The 19,007-nt window shown below is 41.5% G+C and overlaps 1 protein-coding gene across 1 annotated transcript in view; it reads right to left on the minus strand.

The window, feature by feature from the left end:
- The window catches only part of LOC310929837 (receptor-type tyrosine-protein phosphatase gamma-like), a 114,585-nt gene that overhangs the window by 46,087 nt on the left and 49,491 nt on the right, over window positions 1-19,007 (minus strand). Inside the window, exon 3 of the mRNA XM_083892686.1 lies at window positions 8,970-9,149. Within this exon, the coding sequence (XP_083748812.1) occupies window positions 8,970-9,149 (180 nt within the window). The remainder of the gene's footprint in view (window positions 1-8,969; window positions 9,150-19,007) is intronic.

The raw sequence follows: 19,007 nt of genomic DNA on the forward strand, positions 1-19,007 counted from the left end.
ATCTTAAGATCAGGGCTTAATTCATCTAAATGCGATTTGATCCTGAGATTAGTTTATTATCCCTCAATAATCATCCATGCATTTATTTCGTACTTTGTTATCCTCCACGTGTCATGTCAGGTCATGGGGAGCTGGAGCCAATCCCAGCTGACAAAGGGGCTTAGAAATAAGGGTTCCAAAAGGGTTCTTCTACAAGGGCTGAGGTTCTAACTGGAACCATTTGCTTCGGAAAAAAACCTTTCTTCGGGAAAGTGTTTTTCAAGGGTTCTTGGTAACACTGATGGTTCCAGTAAGAACCGTTTTGATCCAGAGAACCCTTTAAAAGCCCTTTCCTGAATAAAGGGTTTTAAAAGGGCTCTTGGCAACACTAAGGGTTCTCCTATGAGGACAAGGCCGAAGAACCTTATGTGGTTCTACTTGGCACGTTTATTTCTAAGAGTGTAGAGTGCAACCCTGGACAAGTCGCCAGCTTATACCAATGACCCATCACTCTCACATTCACACCAGTGTCTGATTAACTGATCACACATCTGCATTGTTATGGACAGTGAGAGGAGGCTGGAAAACCCAGAGAACCCCCCCACCCCCACGTGGGCAGAACATGCAAACTCCGTCCGACCGGGTCACCACTACAACAACCGTGTGGCCCTCAAACTTCATCGTATCTAACATAATACGGATATTGTCGGCAAAAAGATTTCCCCCCTTCATACAGTGATTCTTCTCCATAACAGTTATTATCTGCAGTAATACAGTATCCTTGCAGCTTTGACCTGTTAAAATATACACTATTATGTCTTTTGTTAACGGAGTAGATCTCTCGTGCGGCTGCCTTGAACACAGATATTCAATTCTGATATCCACATACTGTATTTCCTTTCATTGGAGGTCAGATAAAAACGAGACAAAAACATGTCATATCTTTGAGGAGGAGAATTCTTCTACCGATTGACCCTCAGCCTGCAATTCTTTAAAAAATCAAAAAAAAACTTTACAACCAGGATATAATTTCATCACTAGATTGAAAAGCAGTGGTGGGAACATTCACAATGATGGCATTAATGTCCCCTTCAGAGCAGGAGAGAGCGAGAGCACCTGCCAGCCTCCGTCTGTGGCCTTCACGTTCCATCAGTTGACTGTGGGAAGTTGTGTTGAGCAGATTCAGACGGAGCTATTATCTCTTTAGCTTGTTGCATGGTTCACTAGGACGATATAATAGCGTTCACCTGCTCGGCGATCGTCTTCCCCTGACTCGCCGTAATGACATTCTGCTTCTGCTTGCATAATAGCCGCTGTTTTTTGTTTTTTTTTACATATTCTCATATGCTTATGACCATTTTTATGCATTGTGGAATATATCCAACTAATTATTCTGGTGCAGTAAAAGCTCAAAGTTATGCTCATTTTGGTATTTTTTTCTGTAGCTAAAATGAATATGGAGTAGTGATGTGAGCAGTAGCCGACAACTTTTAACACAAGAATATAAATTCCATAGCACATCATTTTTACCTCTCATCCAAGAGGCCACTTCAGTACTGAAGGTGGTGAAACGCAGGAGGAAATTTAAGCTCTGTGAAAAGCGGGCAATGCTCAAAACTTGCGGATATTAATCAACTAGACCAGGGATATTCAACTAAAATTTCCGGAGGGCCAGATTTTCGGAAGGCTGTCCAGCCAGTGGGCCGGTCAACCCCTGTACTACTATTTTGTGTTGCATGTACAGTAAACGATTACAAATAGATACAAAATGTTCTCAATTATTCAGCACTTATTTATTGAAATGGCTGCTAGTTTTGTGCTAAAAAGGTAAGTAACAAAACCACCAACATTCAGGTACAATACAATTTGCGTATAGTGCAAAAAGGTTACAGTTACATTACCACCAACATTTGGATAAAGCTCTTACAAAATTAGTGGTAACAATATAAACAACATCAAGGTGCAATGGCCACAAAAGGCTATTTTTGCAGAAATATAAGTAACGGTACCAACAAGACACAGGTACTGCTACAGTTGGCTCATGGTGCAAAATATTCTGGTACATACATAGGCCGCCTACAATTACAGCTGTACGAGTATTTGCCAAAAAGAGACGCAAAGTGCCGCGAAGTGTCGCAAAGTGCCAGAAATAGGCTTTTTAAAAATACAATCATTATTTATGGGTTAATGGGCCACGGGCCGGTCCAAATTGCTTGAAGGGCCTGATCTGGCCCCCGGGCCTTGAGTTTAATAGCCTTGAACTAGACAGACAACTGCCACCAAGGCCAGAAGGTACGATGCCAATGCAGTGGAAAAAGAACGGAAACAAAAGGACTCACAATGCCCAAGATCATTGATATTCCATATGTGTCCAGAGTATCTGAAAATACTCGGGAGGATTTTCAACAAACATCAGATTATGGTGGGGGGTTTTTTAAAACCCAGCAACACCTTGAGACAAAAACTGGTATACACCAAAGACTGAACCACCACCAGAAGTGTAATTCTATCCAACTTGTATATTGGAGGAACAAAACTAGCCTCAAAGACTCAACACAGGAGAACCACCTCGTCAGGCTTTTGGATGGAGAAGCCATATTCCAGTATTTAAAACTCAACCTCAACAGAGGAGGACAAGGTCCTATTCTCCCTCTTTCAACTCTCTCCAGGAGACAACAACAAGTTGACTAATGTAACTTTAACTTTTGTGAGACAACATGTATTCTGTGCAATTGTAACACACTAATGACTGTTACTAACCACCTCCACAGCTGTAACTGAATCTAAGTGGAAGTTTCCATCACACCTTGGAGCAGCCCGACGACACAATGAAGTTACAGTGAGCACCGACTGCACAATGCCTTGGGTGAACCACAAACCTTCAGGAATGAGTCAATCTGTTTTTGATTACTACAGCCTGGATGAATCACACATACATTGGAGGCCTGCATTATGGGCTAATTTGAAATATTTGTATCAGTGTCAACATCTGGCTCTTTTATAGTCTGTAGGGTAAATATATAACATTTTGTGCAATTTCTCCAACTTTAAAATTGCACATCTTCCAAAAAAATCACTCGCTAGGAGATCGCCTCGGGCCTCTATCACTATACATGTGCTGTGGAAATTATTTTTTATTTCATAAAGACCTCATCCTGAATACTGATGGCAGTTTTTGGTCTCAAATGTAAACTAAACCTAAACCTAAACAAGAAGAAATAGTCAAATTATTCTCCATGTGAGTTTCCTTGAGTGATTGAAACTCGTCCGAAAATGTTGACCAGTGTTTCTCAAACCTGGAAAGGACAATGTCCTCAAATGTCTCGTCTTGTTGTCTCGTCCAAAAACAAAAACATTTATCAGTTTTAAGGATTTCTTCATTACATGGAGCAAAGAAACCAGAAAATATTCACATTTAAGAAGGGCAGCTGTGGCCTAGTGGTTAGGGTCCGAGCTTGCGACAGCAAGGTAGCCGGCTGATCCCCGACCAGTCCGCGGCTGAAGTGCCCCTGAGCAAGGCACCTAACCCCCTCACTGCTCCCCGAGCGCCGCTGAATGCAGGCAGCTCACTGCTCCGGGTTAGTTTGTACTTCACCTCACTGTGTGCTGTGTGTGTTCACTAATTCACGGTTGCAGTAATTGGAATTTCCCCATTGCGGGACTAATAAGGGAATCTTAATCTCAATTAAAAGGTGAAAAACGCACAGACCGATTAATCGATTGTCAAAACAGTTGACGATTCCTTTAGTAATCGATTAATCGAGCAATTGTTTCAGAACGCAGACGTGAACTACCGATTGAACTCAAAAATGACTGATTTAGCAGGATTGTGGTTTGGGTTTTTATTAGAACTTGTTTTTCCCAGCATTTCCCCCCCAAAATAAATAAATAAATTCTACAAAATCTATCACTTTTGAGTTTTGCATTGCCAAGGAGGAAGGAGCTATATCAGCAGCCTTCACTCATTCATTTTTATTTATCAGCATCAGGGACAGGCTACCTGCGTGCCGAACCAAATGGAGGTTAGGCAAGCAATTTATACTAAACTTTAAAGTTCAGACTGCAGGCACAGCTAAGCGAAATGTGTTTTCCATCTGACAACAAGGCAGAGTATCGTCCTCCTTCTGGTGTCCTGAACAATGTTCCTGTATCTGTACTCGTCTGCCGTGTCTACATTTGACATGATATTGGTATTACACCAGGTGCTGCGACGGCCGAGAGATTCAGTCAGCGTCTCTGCGAGGACGACCCCACTATTTAATCACATCACAAGACGACGACGAGCAGGTACGAGCAAACGCAGACCGTCTGCAAATAAGACGGCGACGACGAAACCCGTCGCACCGAGAAGAGAACGAATGGAAATCGAGGCGACAGAAACCAGAAAAAAAAAACACAGTTTGTAGGTTTGCAGCGACGTCATGTGAGGAAAATCTGAGAGAGGAACCGTGTGTGATGAGGGATGAGCTGAGCCCTTGTTGTGAGGCAAGACGGAATCTGCTCGCAGCATTAACGTGCCAGTGCTGCTTAAGCTGACGGCCCCACGGCATGAAGGGAAAAGGTCTTAGATGCAGGAGATTTCTATAACTGAAACCGTAGAAATGGCAGAAGAAGTAGAAATAGTAGTCGTAGAAGTATCCGCCACACGAAGACAAATGTACAACCTATTTGCAAAGATATTTACAGAAAAGGAAGCAAGTCCCTGCCGTTATTGATGTGGCGTAATCCTGTTTTAAGCGCGGGGAAAGTCAAGGGTACAAGATGCTGGCTGGCCCTAGGAATCTCATTAGAAATGCAGCCCTCGCTGCGTTTGAACCCTTCAACGGCAGAGCAGGAATTAGAAGCTTAGCCAAACAGACCTTGAATCAGAGCCTGTGAGAGAAGGGGAGTGTGTGTGTGTGTGTGTGTGTGTGTGTGTGAAAGTAAATCCTTGATCAATGCAAATGTCTCCGGAGTCCCCGCGATTGCTAACGAATTTGGTCGAGAGTCTGTTTGAAATTTTCGCTGAGAAAATGTTCGGTTTATTTGCGGGAACGCGGCGGCCGAGCTGAGTCTCCGTCTTTGAGCGGGGTTACGTCTCGCGAGGGGGAAATCCAAAATCAATCACAATGAACTTTTAAGATCCATTCACTCACTTCTTGATTGCAACATTGGCTTTTACACAGTGCGACTTTTAAGCCCTCTGTGCTGAACGTGAGCGTTTGATGTCAGCACCCTCTAGTGGAAGCCCTGATAAAGACACCGTGGGAAACGATGCTTACAATAAAAAAACTCCTCGCTTGCAAATAAACTGCAGAATTCTGTATGTAGTCGTTATATTAGGGCTGCAACTAACCATTATTTGCATGATCAATTATTCGCTCGATTGATCATAAAATGTAGAAAAATGTTGATCAGAGTTTGTCAAACCTGGAAATGATGAAGTTCTCAAATGTCTGTGATTTGTTTTTATATTTGTTCTACGGAGCAAATAACCAAGAAAAGCCCTAACCCTAACCCTACTCAAACCGATTCATTCAGTTATGGATAAAGTGCTTTTCTAGTCTTGATGACGCTCAACGGCATGTAGACTAGTGGAGCCAGGAATCAAACCCACAACTCTACGCTCACCCAAACGTACACAACACTTACCTGTATTTAATTCTTGTCAATGGCATAAAAAGTGTGTCCTGTCCTTAGTCGAGTAATAAACTCATAACACACAACATAGAATTTGTACCAGTCTCAGGTTAAATGTAATTTAGACGCCTTTACTTAACTCATTTTAGACTGATTTGCATGGATTAATGGGATACTATGACTAAATGTAAATCTTAGGTGATCAGGCTTTATATGTGATATTCTGAGATGGAAATTGTGAAAATGATGTTCGCAAAATGGTATAATACAAGAATAAAATAACAAATAATCAGTCATATTCAACATCTTTCTTCACAACTGTTTCAACTACAATCCAAAAACAAAACGCTGCCACATTGGAGGGTCCATGGAAGAGGAATGTGATGTTGGTAAAAAAAAAACATGTCAAGGATGTAACCAACTATGAGGTGTTAAAAAAACACACACACACACACCCCCAGTACTTTAACACTTGAAATTCCTTTTTCAAGCACAAGAACAACAACCCTCTGTTAGAATTCTTAACTAACACTCTGTTTAAAAAATGCAGCATTCAGACACTTTCACCCAGAGTTTAAGTGTCAAGTGAATTAAATATTATAAAAGTCAACAAAATAACCTGAATAACATCATTCTCAACTTGTTTTTTGGGTACGTTAAAGAACACCAGCAAACCAACCATCCCTGAACTCTCTCTTTAAACGTGATTCACAGTTATTAAATATCTAGCAACACACATTTTACTCAGAAGTAAACCTTATTCCAGTAAAGAAATCATTCTTCAAAACAATATTTGGTGGCAAAGCTGCTCCATTTTACTGATTTTATGCACGGATAATCAAATTAATTTTCCCTCTGTATCCGTATGTATCCCAAATTGCAGCCAGCCAGTGTTGTTTCCATCTTTGCAAACAAACAGCTGGAAACAGCGCTCCACTGTCCCAGTGGCCCTGGTCGTCATGGAGGCTAACAGCACTCATTATGATCACACGTAAAAAAAAAAAAAAAAAAGATGACACCACTCTCCGAGAGAAAATTGCACCAAAAAGCAGATGAGCTCAATTAAGGCCAAGGTTGTCACAAACTCGACAAAAAAAACAAACAAGTAGCAGTTAATTGAGTTAAGTTGCAAAAGGCTTTTATAAACAAAAGCAAAGCAGGCTGTGACAGAAGAGGATGTGGAGAGACGGAGAGAGCGGCACAGAACGGTGAAGCCAAAGGAAAAGATCATTACATGTAGAAAAAGTATGTGTGAAAACACTTGGATCTACTCATGAAATATATATTATATAGTAGGGTTGAAACAACTAATCTATTAAATCTGTTAAGTAGTGCTGGACACGTTAACGGCGTCAACGCTAGCACACGTTAACGTATGGCACATTTCCATGACGACTGACCGGAAAAAGACGGCATTGTGACGCCATTGTTTACGTACCTTGGCACCGGAGTCCAGGCACAGATTACCAGTTAGCTCCGTTAGCTGCGTTAGATCCTTTTAGCCCCGTTGGCGAGCCATACTGCGTGCGCGCCTCCGTTTATAAACGTTAGCGTTATTTTAGGGACTCAATTTAACAATCGGGAACCACGTAAACATGACGCCACAAGCGTCTGGAAGAAGAAGAAGACGCGCGCGACGTCATGTTTATGTGCCGTGGCACAGGAGTCCAGGCACAGTTGACCAGTTAGCTCCGTTAGCTGCGTTACATCCTTTTAGCCCCGTTAGCGAGCCATACTGCGTATGTGTGCCTCTGTTTATAAACGTTAGCGTTATTTTAGGGACTCAATTTAACAATCGGGAATCACGTAAACATGACGCCACACGCGTCTGGAAGTAGAAGATGCGCGTGACGTCATGTTTACGTACCGTGGCACCGGAGTCCAGGCACAGTTTACCAGTTAGCTCCGTTAGATCCTTTTAGCCCCGTTGGCGAGCCATACTGCGTGTGCGCCGCCGTTTATAAACGTTAGCGTTATTTAAGGGACTCAATTTAACAATCGGGAATCACGTAAACATGACGCCACAAGCGTCTGGAAGAAGAAGAAGACGCGCGCGACGTCATGTTTACGTGCCGTGGCACCGGAGTCCAGGCAGAGTTTACCAGTTAGCTCCATTAGCCGCGTTACATCCTTTTAGCCCCGTTAGCGAGCCATTCTGCGTATGTGTGCCTCTGTTTATAAACTTTTGCGTTATTTTAGGGACTCAATTTAACAATCGGGAATCACGTAAACATGACGCCACGCGCGTCTGGAAGTAGAAGATGCGCGCGACGTCATGTTTACGTACCGTGGCACCGGAGTCCAGGCACAGTTTACCAGTTAGCTCCGTTAGCTGCGTTAGATCCTTTTAGCCCCGTTAGCGAGCCATACTGCGTGTGTGCCTCCGTTTACAAACGTTAGCGTTATTTTAGGGACTCAATTTAACAATCTGGAATCACGTAAACATGACGCCACGCGCGTCTGAAAGTAGAAGATGCGCGCGACGTCATGTTTACGTACCGTGGCACCGGAGTCCAGGCACAGTTTACCAGTTAGCTCCGTTAGCTGCGTTAGATCCTTTTAGCCCCGTTGGCGAGCCATACTGCGTGTGCGCCGCCGTTTATAAACTATTAGCGTTATTTTAGGGACTCAATTTAACAATCGGGAGTCACGTAAACATGACGCCACAAGCGTCTGGAAGAAGAAGAAGACGCGCGCGACGTCATGTTTACGTACCGTAGCACCGGAGTCCAGGCACAGTTTACCAGTTAGCTCCGTTAGCTGCGTTAGATCCTTTTAGCCCGGTTGGCGAGCCATACTGTGTATGTGTGCCTCTGTTTATAAACGTTAGCGTTATTTTAGGGACTCAATTTAACAATCGGGAGTCACGTAAACATGACGCCGTGCGCGTCTGGAAGAAGAAGAAGACGCGCGCGACGTCATGTTTACGTGCCGTGGCACCGGAGTCCAGGCACAGTTTACCAGTTAGCTCCGTTAGATCCTTTTAGCGCCGTTAGCGAGCCATACTGTGTATGTGGGCCTCTGTTTTGAAACTTTAGCGTTACTTTAGAGACTCATATTAACCATCGGGAGTCACGTAAACATGACGTCACGAGTGTCTTTTTCCAGTCAGTCGTCATGGTAACATGCGGTAAAGTTGACGCCGTTAACGTGGTAATGTAGTAATCGATTAGTTGGGTTTACATTATTACACGTACAGTTGCTACCCCCAAATATGGCGCAGTAAGCCAACCAAAGCTGTGGCAGTAAGCGCCATTAAGCTGGATGCAGACCACCATAGAAGAAGAAGAAGAAAAATAATCAACTGATTATCAAAATAATTGTTAGTTGCAGCCCTAATACATAGTAGGAGTAAAATCAGAGTTGCAGACCTGTCTTTCCAGTGTTTTTCATCGTGGTCAGGTTGGAGGACTCGGTGTTGAATTTGTCCAGCACCAGCTCCTGGTACTCCTCTGACACCAGAGCTTGTTCGTCCGCGATGTCCACAGGTGATTGGTTCTTTGCCGCACACTCTGGATACGAGGCGACCCAGCCTCGAGGTCCGTGGCTTCCTGCAGAAACCAAAAAAAAAAGACACAAGAAAACACAAATAAAAAGCACTGTAACGATATAACTGGCACAACTGCGAGACGGTTTGTTTAAAAAATGACTCCAATGGAAATTGAGAGAAGGGAGACAATGACTCTTTCATATTCATTCAGCCGCATCGACCTTTAAGCTTCCCTGAGAACCTAGAAAAACGATTAAAATTCATCACGGGGCTCGAGGCAATGACTGCAACAGTTGTCCAAATATGATTTACAAATATAAAAATGAGGTATGTTCCTATAGTGCTACAACAGGAGTAATGTTCGGGATGTGTTCATAAAAGGAAAACGCACTGCCTTAAGCAAGTCATGTGCAGTGTTGTCCTGCAAACTCACTTCCTGTAGAATCTCCATCCACTGTCTGCACTTTTAATCCTCTATCTCCCACAGTAGCGCTCGTACAAAGGAATAATTCACAACCGACAGGGGTCCCCCCCCCCCCACCCCCGTTTGAATGGGCCAACGCAACAACAAAAGGAGAGGGATCAGAGGGTGGGGGGGGGGGGGGAGGCAAGGAAACATGCATGGATTTTTAACTTTTCCGAGTTAACACAATATTTATGATCCAACTCCCCACAGACACAGGGGCTCATGAAAAAGATGTGTGAACTGAACTCCAGGATCAAGGGTGGTTTATGTTTCACTACAGTATAAACGCTGTGTCACTGTGCGCAAGTGTCTCAAAAAAGACAGTGAATAATCACAAAAATGCTTCATCCATCTGTCCAAATGATGCCACTAGTGGAATTCATCACCAGTCCAGAATAAACCTGGGGTTAAAGCGGCCTATGCTAGATTATATGTCGGGTATATTATGGCCTAGGCCAGACTATAGCCCTCTTGTCTGAAGAGGTTTTGATTGTATTTACACAAGAAGGACTTAATCGTTCAACATTTTAATCCAACACATCAATATCACCCCGAAGAAAATGGGAAATGTCAAAGAGACTTGTTTTGCATAAACGTACGAAACTTACTAATGTAGTCCATGACTTTTATATCCTACATTTTGTTAGGATGCTGATGAAAAAAGCTCATTTCAAGAACATTGCTTGTTTTTGGCAAAAATGTAGATTATTCCAGGGTAAATATATATTTAGTGAGTGAATATACAGCGTAAATACAATCAAAATGTCTTTACACAAGAGGGGTAGAGTCTGTCCTAGAAGAGTATAGTTTGGCCTAGAGGGATGCAGTCTGGCCTATAGGGGTAGAGTCTGTCCTAGAGGGATATAGTCTGACCTAGAGAAGTACAGTCTGTCCTAGAGGGATATAGTCTGGCCTATGGGGATATAGTCTGGCCTATAGGGGTATAGTCTGGCCTATAGGGATATAGTCTGGCCTATAGGGATATAGTCTGGCCTATAGGGATATAGTCAGGCCTATAGGGATATAGTCAGGCCTATAGGGGTAGAGTCTGGCCTAGAAGATTATAGTTTGGCCTAGAGGGATATAGTCTGGCCTATAGGGATATAGTCTGGCCTATAGGGATATAGGCTGGCCTATAGGGATATAGTCTGGCCTATAGGGGTATAGTATGGCCTATAGGGGTATAGTCTGGCCTATAGGGGTATAGTCTGGCCTATAGGGGTATAGTCTGGCCTATAGGGGTATAGTCTGGCCTATAGGGATATAGTCTGGCCTATAGGGATATAGTCTGGCCTATAGGGGTATAGTCTGGCCTATAGGGATATAGTCTGGCCTATAGGGATATAGTCTGGCCTATAGGGATATAGTCAGGCCTATAGGGGTAGAGTCTGGCCTAGAAGATTATAGTTTGGCCTAGAGGGATATAGTCTGGCCTATAGGGATATAGTCTGGCCTATAGGGATATAGGCTGGCCTAGAGGGATGTAGTCTGGCCTATAGGGATATAGTCTGGCCTATAGGGGTATAGTCTGGCCTATAGGGGTATAGTCTGGCCTATAGGGGTATAGTCTGGCCTATAGGGATATAGTCTGGCCTATAGGGGTATAGTCTGGCCTATAGGGGTATAGTCTGGCCTATAGAGATATAGTCTGGCCTATAGGGATATAGTCTGGCCTATAGGGGTATAGTCTGGCCTATAGGGATATAGTCTGGCCTATAGGGATATAGTCTGGCCTATAGGGATATAGTCTGGCCTATAGGGGTATAGTCTGGCCTATAGGGGTATAGTCTGGCCTATAGGGATATAGTCTGGCCTATAGGGATATAGTCTGGCCTATAGGGATATAGTCTGGCCTATAGGGGTAGTCTGGCCTATAGGGATATAGCCTGGCCTATAGGGGTAGTCTGGCCTATAGGGATATAGCCTGGCCTATAGGGGTATAGTCTGGCCTATAGGGGTACAGTCTGTCATTGAGGGGTATAGTCTGGCCTATAGGGGTAAAGTCTGGCCTAGGCCAAACTGGGCATGGGTTAATTTGACCTGTTACACCAAGAAAATCAGAAATAAGTGTTGTTGTTTTTTCAAAGACATCAGAGAAGCGCAGATCAACAACTAGGAGACATTAAGCATAGATCGACACCCAAAGCGATTTTTTTTCAGCCATCCTGTAAAACCAAGTCTGTACAGATTGTGTGAGCCTTCAATGATCACTCAACATTACCATTACATCTCCTTATAAGGGCAGAGCAGGCACATTTCTCTTGCTTAATAACATAAAAGGAGATAATTTAAATGATAAAAAAAAAAACTGCCCATAAAAATGTACAACGGTGGAGCAGGCACAGGCTTTTTATCACTTTATCTTAATAGGTTTTGTTGCGTTTTACTGGTGCACAGCACACAAACACACCCATCTGCTGAATGCTTCATGACAAAAAAAAACTGTTGAATCACATTTATTTCACCTACGTTCTGTGTATTTCTGAGAAATAATACAATTCATTCCTATTTTCCTGGAATCTGGAAATGGTCCTGATTGAGTTTCCCCGGGATTAAAACGATAGGTTAGAAAAAGGGCGCTTCAAGACATCTGTTGTCTTTCAAACTCTGTACCGGCAACTATGGATTGATGAGTTAGGGACAGCAAACAAACATTTGTGATTGATTCGAGCTGCGTTTGTGACTAATGACTGTATTCGAAAGCGGGATTACATTTTTTGCCAGTCATGGCTTTAGACTCACCAATGCCGGCTTTGCCAGTACAACTCTAACGACCCATAGTCTGGATAGACGGAGCCGATTATGTATTATATTAATACTCAAAGGCAGACGGAAATCAGCTGGAAAATCTCAAATATTTCAACAAAGTGCACCAAATGTACCATTTTCACTTCATGGCTTTAGATAGACAAACGTATTTATCCGTTCTCTTCCATTCCATTTGATTTTTTTTTTTTTTGATTGATTCCAAGTTATCCATCAATTTACCAGCAAACACACAATATGTCTGCAGCTCAAATACTTAATACATAAGCTCTCCACTGCAGACATTAAATCAAACTGTCAGCAAGGCCAAGCTCACTGCAATTAAAAAAAATAATCAATCAATATGGGACTGAAGATATAAAGATGCTGGGAGCAGATTAACCAAACCTGGGTTTATGGTCCTAGATAATGGTCCTAAAAATGTCCTCCACCTGAGGACCGATTTAAAGTAGATGGGGGGTTATTAACATTTTTTTTTTTTGAAACAAAACAGAACCTTCACAGTTATCCATCCATCATCTACCGCTTTAGTGTTAATCAATTACACAACATTTAGTTCATACTTACAATACTTCCTTTTGCTTTACTAAAAACTCTTCTCAGATCATACGATGTGAGTTTACTTTTATCAGTCTGTTTTTCCTCATCAACTAAACATACGATATGATCTCATATGATCAAATCCCCCATCCAAACGCGGGGCGTTATCAGTGATTTGTGGAAATAGGTCCAGGTCCTGATGGGACGGTGTCTGGGTCCGGATATCGGGACAAACGATTATTTTTAGAATCGATTAATCGAGAAAATAATCGATAGTTGCAGTTAGTTGGACCTGTATTTCCACAAATCACCACGTTTGGACGTTAACATGTTCCATATGATCTTTGGAATAATTTTTTCCATTAATTGAGTATTCTTCTGTCCATAAAGGAACTATTTTGTTCTTTTGTCCATAAAATGTTGATCAGTGTTTTTACCAAACTTGGAAATCATGATGTTCTCATAATGACTCGTTTTGTCCACACAACAAAACTGTTCCACTTGTAATTATTTTTTGTCAAATGGATCAAATAAACCAGCAAATATTCACATTAAGAAGCTGAAAGCTGGTATTAATTGTTAAAAATAAACTCTAGAGCTAGGACAAAACCATCAAGCAAACACATGTTATTGAATCAGTTCAGTGAAACCACTCAAGAGGTCAGTTGCCACAAAAAAAAGGTATAATCTTTGCTAATTTTCCCATTCAAACACATCTCATTTACCACCACAGAGATAATTCTGCCTTTGCACAACAGAAAAAGGGAAGCACGGCGTTTAAAATCAGATGAGGACGGGGTTGCACAGCAGTCCATTAATCTGTCTCAGTGCCATCCATCAGAATGACTATAATCCCAGTGGTTACGCATCCCCCCTCCCATGCAGATTTGCTAATATATGGAAAAAACCTTTTATGTGTTGGATAAAAGATACCTGAGCAGTTTCCTATTATTACGACATATATTTTCATGTTATAACGTATGTGATCAGTTTTAATGATCGATAGTCACAGAATGTTTACACCACAGAGGAAGAGGAACGCGCTGCCAAACTGAGGAGCGACAAAGTAAGTTACACTATATAAGATAGATTAACGGTGTGAATTTCACATCGTTTTAACAAAGTTACTAATGGTGCGCGCATTAATCACTCGCTGGCACGACAACAGGCACAATTTGTGGGTTCTGTGTCTGTTTGGTGTTGCAAATAACGCGATGCAAATAACGTTTTCCACAACACTTGGCACGATAAGGCCCACGGAGAGCCCATTAAACATTGGTGGAGATGCAGTTTGAGAGGTGGAGTTTTTAAAATGTCCATTATACTTTATATATGTACGTTTGACGTACTAATGGGCTGTTATTCACAAGTCAGTGCAACAAAGTCTCTGTATTGTGTTGTATGTATTTTGTGTTTCAAGAACATAACATAATAATACAATATACCCACTTATATTTTGAAATTCTGTGACATATTGTCCCATATATAACTACCAGAATGGAATATCTTGATATAATTTTGGGGTCATGTCACGCACATCTCTACTGTAATGGTAAATTCAATTTCTCTGTCTCAGAGCTACAACTGCCCATCACCCTATACCTGGCCAACACAGAATGCCAGGTGCTTGTGTATTGTATCTTGTGTAATTAGCATGTCTAGCCTGAACTTGCACCTTCGTACAACATCTGCAGGGAGTCAGCTCCCCGATACCTACAGTAGACAAAGGGGTGTGAAAACACCGCCTGGAAAGGTAGACTCCTTTTCTGTTGGAGGAATGCGAAAGGGGAGTTGCTCAGGTAAAAATGTGGAGGTTCTCTGGGTCTTTCTCCAGATATGATCACTCCTGTGAAGATTTACCTTTTCCTTGCAATGAAAATAAAAACCTGTCGACCGGCAGAAGTTCTCTATTTCATTCTTCACCAGCAACAGAGAATTTCCACAACTGAAACATGTAATATTTCACATCATGATTTAGATAATAATCATTTTCCATTTTCACATATGTATCCTGGGGGCCAGAGTGGACCCACTGGCAGGCCGTTTCTGGCCCACGAGCCATATATTTGACACCCCTGGACTATAGACTATACACTGTACAATATCAGTATTATGCTCACACAAATAATTGGATTTTTAGATGAATGGTGGTAAAAAAAATAAAATAAACTACAGCGAAGGCACTTGATGCCCATCTGCATCATAATAAATGCCCACTGGTAACAAGGCAGCCTGTAAAAGGGACTTTTATGCTGAAGCACAGACTTAAAAATACTGATTATCCGTCTCTTTGCATCTATTATAGACACACAATTTCTAAAAGGTGCAAAACAGCGAAACGAAACAGTGCTGCACTGAAGAGTATGTGTTGATCTTTGTTGGGACACCGACAGGTGTGATTATTTTGTTGTTGAGGGATTAACTGCTCATATTTTAAACCCTGAACACGTTATTTTAATAGAACAATTCATTCCCTTTACATTAAAAAACGGCCTCTAATCGGAGGAGGTGGGGTTTAAAAGTAGCTCGTTTGCGCAGTGCCACGGTGTCCTTGAAGGATTCACACAATGTTACATTTGCATTTGCATCTACAGTGTGTTTATACATTAATATTAATATAGCACAGGCGCCAGGTCAACTCTGACAATGTGACAGCTGCAAAACCAGCATATAGTCACTTAGGTGAACTTTATCTGCTTTGGTGCTGAAGTTAAGATTGTTCTCAAAGACCAAGTTTTTGGCTGTTTTAGAAAAGTTTTGCCTTTGTGTGTAATTCATGAACTTGACAGTTAAAGGTGACTTTTTTTTCCAACTTTAAACTAAGTAATAAATATGGTATGATGATGAATGTTATGATAAAGCTTCACTATCTATGTTAAAATATAACAATCATTCCTTTAGTCAGACGTTTCTCAGTTTAAAAAAACATGACATCCATTTAGTCTTTTAATCTTTTTTAATTGTTTAAATTAGTTTTAAGTAAAACAGGCACATGTTTGTTGTAAAGAATATGCTACTTTTGAGATCCAGGTGTCATCCCATTAACCTTGGAATAAAAAAGAAAAGCCGTGCCTGTGCTTCCATGGTTACGGCGACAGAGCGGCGATTGCCTTGTCATTTCCGTTTTTTGTCCCTCTGAGAGGAAGCAGCCATGCTGTAAGCCGCCTTGGCAGACAGTTCCAGAATGTGTTTATCAGTCCATGTATATTAGAAATGAATTTAAATGATGTGATAATACAACGGCACAACTTTTTTAAAGCCGAGAAGCCACTTTACGATATATTGATTCCATTTTAAGAAACTTGTGCCCGAGTTTCAATGATAAAAATGTGCCGTGTAAAGTATATTGATCTCATTTAACAATGGTTTTGAATCTAAATCACAAAACTCTCCTGAATGGTTTAAACTTTAGTTCATAGAAAGCTGAGAAAAGGAGTGTTTGTGCGTGCAAGTGATTCAGGTACAGTTAAATATTACCATATGCAACACCTTGTTTGACACGTATGGTGTGTTTGTACATTTTGCAGCCATAAAAAGAAGTTGCAAATTGCAAAGAAGTAGGAATCTGCCTGATCTAACAAGCATTGTTTGAGCAAACCTAAGAAGAGCCAAAAAGAAGGTGATGCAATTTCTAACTCCTATGAATCCTGTCGAAAAAAAACAGCTGTGGGCAAGAACAGGCTGTTGCATCACATCTGCTTAACACATTTAGGCTAATAAACATTACTGAGAAGAGGCAGAACTTAAATAAATGTTGGTAAATTATTAAAAAACCCTGCCAAGGATATCACATTTGATAAATACAGTAAAAGCTTTACGGCGTATGGCTGTTACTTAAAATCATTCAATCCAATCTGGAAGTACAGTATCGGCTTTCTCAGAGTTACTTCAGGCGGCGACCATGACAGGTGATTAAAGGCCCTGCAGTTCAGAGAGAGAGAGAGAGAGAGAGCTGGATCATTAAGATAAGAACTACTTTTACACCCAATGATGTGATGCTAAAGCCCAGGTGACATAAAGAGCACACGTTAGCCAATGGATCATCAATAATCTCTTCAATCTCAAGCCCTTAAACACCTATAGTTCGATTGCTTTGGTCCACACCAGTCAGAAAAACGATCCGATGTAGCAAAACCGTACCAAAGTAGGCCGGATTAAGCGATTGATTTGGTGCCCACCAAAGTACCGAGATTCCATTCACACCGCACGCAAACCAACCAAACCAAGGGACCAACCACGTTTGGTGTGCACCAAATGCTGTAGGTATGAAAGCACCCTTAGCCCTTTAACACCTATAGTTTGATTGCTTTGGTCCGCACCAGTCAGAAAAACGATCCGATGTAGCAAAACCGTACCAAAGTAGGCCGGATTAAGCGGTTGATTTGGTGCACACCAAAGTACCGAGATTCCATTAACACCTAACGCAAACGAACCGAACCAAGGGACCAAACACGTTTGGTGTGCACCAAATGCTGTAGGTATGAAAGCACCCTTAGCCCTTTAACACCGAGCGTATCGCAGACGACACACTTTGCATTACCGTAATCGCGCAAAGGTTTGTGCTATCGGAAACATTCCAGCAGTTTCTGAAAGCTGACAATTGTGGTTATTGCCGTAATTTGACTCGAGCTATTGCAGGAAGCCGGCAAAATCAGCATCTTAGTCACCAGAGAGGAGAGAGTTGGAAAAACTGCCTGTACATAGTTTCCAATGTTTTGGCCTGTTTTTGGGACGTTGAGACAAAAACTCAAACAAATGTTATTGTAAATGTTTTATACTGTTCAGATTTAATATTTAACACAAAATCTGGTGTCCATGTACTGTACAACTACAGAGATTTTCTTCATTTTAAATTGTTAATATACTATTTTAACAGTAGCAGTATTACAAGTAAGTAAATTGTAAATAACTGCCAGATATTGAACGTTATAATGGAAAAATGGTCCAGACAGACACTTTGAGGCTTAGGTGGTAAAGGGTTAATAAAAGTCCACAAGAGTCATTCTGAAGTTGCTCTCTCTATCAGTGACTCTGTGGGACAAAATGTCTTTTATTTAAGAGGTCGTTTTCGGTTTTTTCGGGTGATGACTGATGTGATGAGATACAAGTTTTGTTAACTTGCTCTGCCCTTTCACTTTAAATCACGAGCCAGATTCCCGGGTCCTCCACTAATTATTGAGGTGCTCAGAAGTGGTGCTTCACTTCAGATATTAATCTGCTTTATTAGTGTGGAAGATGTGCATTAATCTATCGTCTCCTGCTGGAGCCCCAGTTCCCACTATGCCTCAAGCACACTCCAAACCAAAAGCCGCAATGTGCTGCTGTCTGCTTGCCATGGAGGATAGGCCAAATTAATAAATTGTACAGTAGCAATCCTTTAGGAAGAAGAAAAAAAAAAAAAGAAGCTTTCTGCTACTTTTGGAAGTGATTTGGATTTAACTTGGGGGTTTTTCTCCTCAAAAAGCTTTGCTTGCTTTTCAGAAAGTGGTACAAGCTGCCGTGACTTGACCAAAAATCATCAGATGGGTTATGAAGTAAATATCAACTAAACTCCTGGCAGTCTCGCAGTTGAAGTCCCACTCATACTGTATGTCTCACCAAGTGGGGTTGGAATCTTTCACGGTCTTACGATTCGATTCCGATTTCTGGGGCTACGGTTTTTTCCAATTCATGATTTCAATGATTTCTTCTTCAAATCTATAGGTGTGCAAAGGATGATCTACTCCAGTCAGCTTTGCAAAACATGTATCCATGCTTAGATGGAATTGTTGTAACTGTTGCACAAAGGTAATGTCACATTTTGCATAAGTAACAAAAATAAAAGTGCAACTTTATAAAAAAGAAAATTGATTCTGGGACATTTTATATAGATTCTGAATCGTAGTAAATGAGAATCGGGATTCTTATGTTAATTGATCTTTTTTGGCACACCCCTATTACCAATATGAGACACAGGACTTAAAAAATCAAACCTTATTTCAAAAGAAATTACAGCAGCAAATGAGAAAGCACTCGATGAGAAACTAAGACCGATTGAAGCACATCCGACGTTACCATGGCAATGCGTTCTGCGACAGCTGTGATTGGTCTGCTCGGCCGCGTCAGTCTTTCACTGTGGCTGGATAAGAAACACAAAACTCCTTCAAG

The sequence above is a fragment of the Microchirus variegatus genome, assembly GCF_963457635.1.
Source record: "Microchirus variegatus genome assembly, chromosome: 7".
NCBI classification, from domain to species: Eukaryota; Metazoa; Chordata; class Actinopteri; order Pleuronectiformes; family Soleidae; genus Microchirus; species Microchirus variegatus.